This window comes from Vanessa tameamea, chromosome 28 (genome assembly GCF_037043105.1).
Source record: "Vanessa tameamea isolate UH-Manoa-2023 chromosome 28, ilVanTame1 primary haplotype, whole genome shotgun sequence".
Classification (NCBI taxonomy): domain Eukaryota; kingdom Metazoa; phylum Arthropoda; class Insecta; order Lepidoptera; family Nymphalidae; genus Vanessa; species Vanessa tameamea.
Window position 1 is genome coordinate 3,234,530 of NC_087336.1, and position 7,229 is coordinate 3,241,758.

At 28.6% G+C, this 7,229-nt stretch overlaps 1 protein-coding gene across 2 annotated transcripts in view; it reads left to right on the forward strand.

Annotated features, from left to right (window-relative positions):
• Nucleotides 1-4,863, forward strand: part of LOC113391878 (endoplasmic reticulum junction formation protein lunapark-B) — a 28,310-nt gene extending 23,447 nt beyond the window's left edge. For both annotated transcript variants that reach the window (XM_026628002.2, XM_064219430.1), the window contains one exon: nt 763-4,863. In XM_026628002.2, the coding sequence (XP_026483787.2) occupies nt 763-836 (74 nt within the window). In that variant the 3' untranslated portion in view covers nt 837-4,863. The remainder of the gene's footprint in view (nt 1-762) is intronic.
• The last annotated feature ends 2,366 nt before the right edge of the window (nt 4,864-7,229 follow it).

Sequence of the window (7,229 nt, forward strand, 5' to 3'; positions counted from 1 at the left end):
TCCTCACGATGTTTTCCTTCACCGCCGAGCACGAGATGAATTATAAACACAAATTAAGCACATGAAAATTCAGTGGTGCCTGCCTGGGTTTGAACCCGAAATCATCGGTTAAGATGCACGCGTTCTAACCACTGGGCCATCTCGGCTGTTAAACTATATACATATACATAATTTTTTTTTAAAAATGAGCACATCCGGCTCGAAGGGCCATGAATGAAACACAACTCATAAGCTTATGAATTTGTATTACTAATCTAATATTATTTCCTTTGACAAAGGATAGCGTGATTCAGGAGAACTAATAAAATGAAACACGACATCTATTGATAAATATAAGAACTAAATAAATGTTTAAAATTTATACATTTATGTCGTAGTTATAAAAGCTATTATTTCCAACGTTTTCGTTTATATCTATTTTTAATGTATTAATATTATATTATATACCTATTTTCCCTCGCATGTGTTTATTTTATTTATTATTTACCATTTTATTGATTACGGAGCGTTCAAGCATTACGTAACGCAAGTTTTAAGACTTTAGAGCCCCCCAATGTAACACACCGTAACGTACGTAATATTTGAACGATCCCTTAGCGAATAACCTTAACTCATTTAAGGTAGTCAGCGAATTTTTAAATTTGAAGGCATATATTTATTATTTACCCTACTCACGCTTCAAATGAATGGTTTTAATTTTGTACTAAAATCCTAACTCTATAAATCCATATAATAATAATTAAAACATCAATATTCTTTCAGAAGGCGAACCGGATCGCCCCCCCTCACCAATGGAGGTAGAGGCGAAATCCGAAACGGAGAAAAAAGAAGACTGAACGAATTATTGCATTGTTAATTATTTAATTATAATAAATGTCTGCTGATAATTAATAGTTACGAACAATCGATTTAACTCGGCTGAAAATGTTAATTTGTTTTTAATAAAGCGCCGTATGATGTTGGTCTTATGAATACAGAAAATTTATGAAAGCAGTTAAGTAAGTAAAATTAACTTTGCGCTAGAATCATTTATAATATCCAAACTAAAAAAATGTTTAGAACCTTTGTAATTTTGTTTAAAAAAAAAAGTGATCTCTATAGGAATATCGCGTAATAGCAATATTATCTGTCCCTTTCATACTGGATTTGGATGTTTCGAATATGACAATTATATACAAGTATATCGCTAAACGTTTATTAACAGGAGTTTTAACTTTTTTTTTATAATAATAATAATAAAGGCTTACAACTCGCTTTAAAATATGGTGTTCATAATATAAGCAATCTGTAGTGAAAACGTAACGCATTAAATACTTTTTTGAGGTTCGACTACAGATTAAATATATGTCATTTTATGTATCACGTTATCATATTCATTTTTTTTTTAAAGTAAAATCATAGTAAGGTACTACACGAGAGATGTTTTTTTATGATCTATATATATTTATGTGTTTAAAAGATGTTTTTTGAGGGAGGGTCAAGGGAGTTTTTGTGGTAAAGGTTTTGAAGAGGTCGTTTAATTTATATAACCGATGTTCACATGATATAAACTCATTATTTATTTTAAAACGCAGCAATTATGTATCAAATTCAAAGTATACTTTTATTAAAGTCTGACAACTTATATATTTTACATGGCAAAATTAAATATAGGCAAGTTTATAATGTTATAGTATAAACGGACACCGATTATTTTGCCTTTGACAATGATATAAATATTTGATGTTGCCATTTATATAAATATTATATGCAAATTTATAAGCTGTCTGATTTTAAAAAAATTCTATCGTCATCTTAATAATACATAAAATATTGTTATAAAACTATAATATAGGACATAGTCATAGTTTTTATAAATCTTACAAAATATATACTCATTATTAAAGTTAATATAATAGATGTTACAGTCAATTATAAAAGTTAGCAAGAAAAGTTTTTAATTGAAATTGTTTTTTTTTTAAATCGTTTATACAATCGGGTTCTCATATTTTTCCTCTGTAATATGTGATTTGCAGACAGGCTTATTGCAATAACTTACAATATATATATTTTTTAATATATTGTAAGGCATGTCTGTCTTAGGTAATTTCTCTTCCAAAATACGTATTGATTGCATGCGTCATAACTTATTCCATAGTTTGACTAAAAATATAAAGGTAATTTTACACTAGTCGGATAAATGCTGCGTTTTAGCTACATACTAATTTAATAAAATAATTTTAAGTTATTATGAATCTTCCTAGTTGTAGAATTAGGCTTAATACCTACGGCTTCTTAGGCTCGATACTTAATTTGTTTTTTTTTTCTTCTATATGACATCTCAGAATTAAGTTCGCTTTTCTTTAGACAAAGTAATATAATTCTATGATTTTTTTTAAATTATTTTTGAAGATTCTTTCCCAATGTTTGTAGAAAACAAAAATCTGCAATGCAATAATTCTCCGTTGTGGTAATTGTTCTAAATGTAATTTTAATGGTAAAGAAATTAGTGTTTTTTTTTAAATTGACACATGAAACGTCATAACGCGTAACGTCACTTTTCCCGCTAATATTTGAACGTATTATATTAGTAGTTCTCGCAATTTTTTTGCTTGTCCTTTGCTTTGCCTGCTCTATCTCAAATTTTTAATTTATAGATCAATGTAATTAATCCGATTTACTTTGCTTATTGTTGGAACGAATTTACACTTTCATATATTTATATATGGTATTACCATATGCGTTTGATCTAAATACTTATATTATCTTATTCAAACAGTATTCGCTTCATATCGTTCAATATCAACGTTAAAATTTTATTTAAACAAAATATTAATATATTTTTTTAATTAAATATTTTTCGTTGTGAAAATAATTGAGCTCAGTTATGTCAAAGCCGCAAAAAATATATAAGACTTATGTATTCAATAAACTAATACTCTCAGTGAAAACTGTGAAGCTAAAGGCTATATCCTTGTACTTATTGTTGGCGGTGCATTTGTCTATTTGCGGTGGTGACCACTTATCGTCAGTTGGTCCATTTGCTCTTTGGCATAGTTGAATTCAATTAATCAGTACGAACATAATATGTCAGTGTAAATTCAATATAGACAATTTAAAGTAATATTTGCATGTAACTGAAATTTTTGTTCCTATTAAAATTTAATTGTTATTACAGTAAGTATTTTTTTAAACATGGTACAATTTTCACCATTTTCAATTTTTAGTCATGATATTTTCCATTAAATGCAATTCCGTTCCGTTCTATAACAATGTATTATTATGTTTTTGATAAAGCTACTAATATTTAAATAACATTGTTTACTTCAAAACCTTTTCTAGTCAATTGGATAAAAAGGCATTTCATACAATCTTTTTAAAGGATTATAAATTTATATGTAGTCCAGACATTCCTTATATGAATTGTTTTAAACAAAATAAACATAGAATTGGTTACTTATTGCTTTTCATCACATTATCGTTAAGGTCATTATTGTTTACGTTTTTTTTTTGTCTTAAAGTTATGTTAGGATTTTATTTGTTTTTTTAGTATTCAAAGATCTAGCCGCAGCTTCATCTTTTAATCACTCATACTAATAGCATTTTTTTAAAATCTTTTTGATGTATTCTTAATGTCTATAGATGATAGATTATGTTGCAATATAGCTACATCGCATATATTTATTGTGCACTGAATCATTTTAAATATTGTTAAAAATAATCAAAATAATTTAGCATTTGACTAATATTTAAAACATTTTAATTTACATATACGATTTGCTGACAATTGCTGTTTAAGATCAACAAAATGCAATGACTGGTGACAAGTAATGTTATTTTGTTGATGACCAGACATTAAAATATATTAATATAACGATGCAAATTCTCTGTTAATTATTGAAAAAGATTTAACAACTGCATTGAGCCGGCTTTGGATTGTTTGATACATTTGATTTACAGACTTTAGAGGAATATTATATGTTTAGACTTTATAGCATCAATTGCGATCAGTTTGTTTTGTCGCCATATTATAGTCCTTCGCTTAAGCATTTTTTTTTAATATGAAAAGTTGACATATGAAATGTCTATGTATAGCGAAACGTCACTTTTCCCGCTCTTTTTTAAATGTATAATTTAAGCAATTCACTCTAAATGTTTCTGTGTCTCATTAAAATTGAACATGGTACCTATCGGCCCTTTAACTGCGTTATAAGCTTTCTTTAAACTTTTTGCGTACCACGCTAGTTACAATAAAATATACATATTTTTATTTGATTAAATTGGACTTCTGCTATACTGCAACCTACAAAAAAAAAAAAAAAAACAAATGTATACATTTTTCAACTTGTTAAATTATTATCACACTTTCACTCAATTTTTTCATTATTTAACAATTTTTACATTATAATAATCTCATATAAAAATCAGATGATAACACGTTTTGTACGATGTTAACATACACATTATTTATCGAACGATAAGTGATAATTATATAAGAGTTGAAGAGTATATCGCTGTGAATGGCAGAATTAATTAAAATTGTTGAATTGTTTGGACATGGGCAGTTAGGGGCCTTGAAAACGACGTTGTTTAAATTTGTCCACGAATGATGAATGACACTTAACTTTTTTTATGATTCCAATTACTGCATATTATTAAGATGTAAAGACAATAATATTCATGAAAGAGGTTACATGAAACTGCATTTTTTAAATTGACAAACTTTACTCCAAGGTTTTACAGTCACAGATAAAGAATATGTTTTTTAAATCCTCACTTGTGATCAAGGTGAAGTCGAATAATTAGCGTTGTTAAATTTGTTATTTATTGCTTGTATCGTTGATTAGCCGTTTTATAATGGAACTAATATATTGTAAGAAACTATTTGTCTTTTTTTTTATAATCTGTACCAAATTTTTAATATAAAGCTTAATATTTTACTTATTTGAGAATAATTTAAATTAAGGATTTTATTTCCTTTACACTGTTTTATTGGATATTTATATATATGGCAGAATTTCATGTGATACGTGTATTCCCCATCTGCTGATCTGTTTTTCCATACCTTTATGCTTCGTAGGGTAGAGGTAGGAAGTATATCTGGGTATATTTTTATAGAGCAGGTAGGCGGACGAGCAATTGCCACCTGATATTATATAATCACCACTGCCATAGACAATGGAACGCACCTCCGCAAGACTCCCGGTGCTATAGATGTCCATGGGTGGTGATAATCATTTTCCATCAGGGAAGCCTCTTGATTTTCATTAAAAAAAAAACAGCTTTTACCCTTCAGCTGCAGTAGCGCAGTTCTGGCAATTTGAGGAAGCTTTATACATATCCGTAAACACTGTCGGGGAAATCTTATATGCCGATCACGTGATTAATTATAAACTCCAATAAAGCAGATATTCCACAAGACCAAATCAGTTCGGACCACTGAACCACTGCTCTAAATAGACGTAGAATTATTTAGGGTCAAAGTACGCTTAAGAATAAATTTCAAGTTATAAAATTGCTACGTTTGTTTTGCATTTTAAAATAAAATTATAGATATATTATGATATCTTTAATCATCAATATCGTAATGTTTCATATGTTGATAAGTTATAAAATTAATATAATTATATTATTGTGATATTCATACAAACATAATAATAAACACAAAAGATTTTTTAATAATTTAAGAAAGAATTTTTACAATTAATTACCGTACTTGGCCTCTTTACGCAAGAAAGTACAAATACATCAAATATATTATATTCTCATAGATGATTGTGTTACGATACGGTAAGCAATGGGATCTCTTCCCAAATCGGTCAAAATCATATGATATCCTTATATGTTATTTTTTAGAGACTGTCCCACTAGCATCATCATATCGCACGCTTATTTCAATACCGTCACTAAACGTAATTTAAGAAAATTTATATTTAATCTAGTTGCTGAGAGCGGAATTTACATTTTGCTTCGATTCTTGTGTCTTAATTCGCAGCCGTTGATCAAGAAAGCAGTAGTTGCGGATCGACACTAAACGAACTCCTCTCCTCCGTCTATTCCTACAACGACAGTAAACGGATAAGTACGCGTCGTTGTTTATAAAATACAATTTGAGTGTTAAACCGTCATTTTAAGTTTACTGTCAGCTTTCGACTCTCATGCTTCGGGAATCTTAGGATTGACATAAGTAATAAAACGACATTTTTTGTTTAAGGCCAATTTTCTGTTACCATTAATTAATTATTGTTTGTATACTGCTATTCCAAAAGTGTCACTGTTTGTTTTATGACGCTTTTCAAATTATTACAAACATTTTGTCTTATAAAATTGTCTGCAATTAATGTTTCATTATGTTTAATGACGTTATGACTTTTCCCAAATTATGGAATATTTAATTAACTTTGATTTCTTTAACGTTGGTTTAGCCTGTTCCTATTTGCAAAACTGATGTTATATTCTGTTACAAGTCCAAGTTGAGTTGAATGTGTACTACTTCACAGCTTGTTATCGCGCAAGAGATCACTGTTAATGTTTCGTTTGGAGTGAAATTGACGGACTTCGACGAGCGAATGATATAGGCTCATATATTAAATTGTATTTGGAAAAGAAATCGGAATCTATACATGATATACAAAACCTAGAAATAGTAGTTTATTCTGACAACTGTTTTGCTCAGCAGAAAAATCAATATTAGTTTTTGATGTACGAGTATATGCATGCTGTCAGTAACATTAATATTAAGAGTATAACTCATTAGTTTTTAATAAATGGGCATCGTCAAAATTAAAACTAAAATGACAACTCGGTCATAAAATAAGTTTAAAAATTCTTTAAGAGCTCGCCGATCTATACCTGAACAATATATGACCCTTATACAAACTGCGAGGAGAGAGATTTGGCCAGAGTCTGGTAGTAGTGGTAAATAGAATAAAAATAAAGAATGTGCACAGTTTGATTATCTGATATAAAGATAATAAACTTTGACAAAGAACTTAACGTCTATCACAAAAACTCTTATGCTCAAAACGATTATTAGCTGTTTTGTCCATAATGATCATCACGATCTAATATTATGTTTATTGATTTTTAAGTGCACTAAAACAATTATATTATAATTTACAAAATTTATATTTCTTTTATATATTTACAGTTAGAATTCTGAATAATTTATACGTATTTTATAAGTAGGTAAGTAGTAAACCCCCTGTAGATATTATCGGTGACCACTTTCCACTAGAAGTATTGTTTTT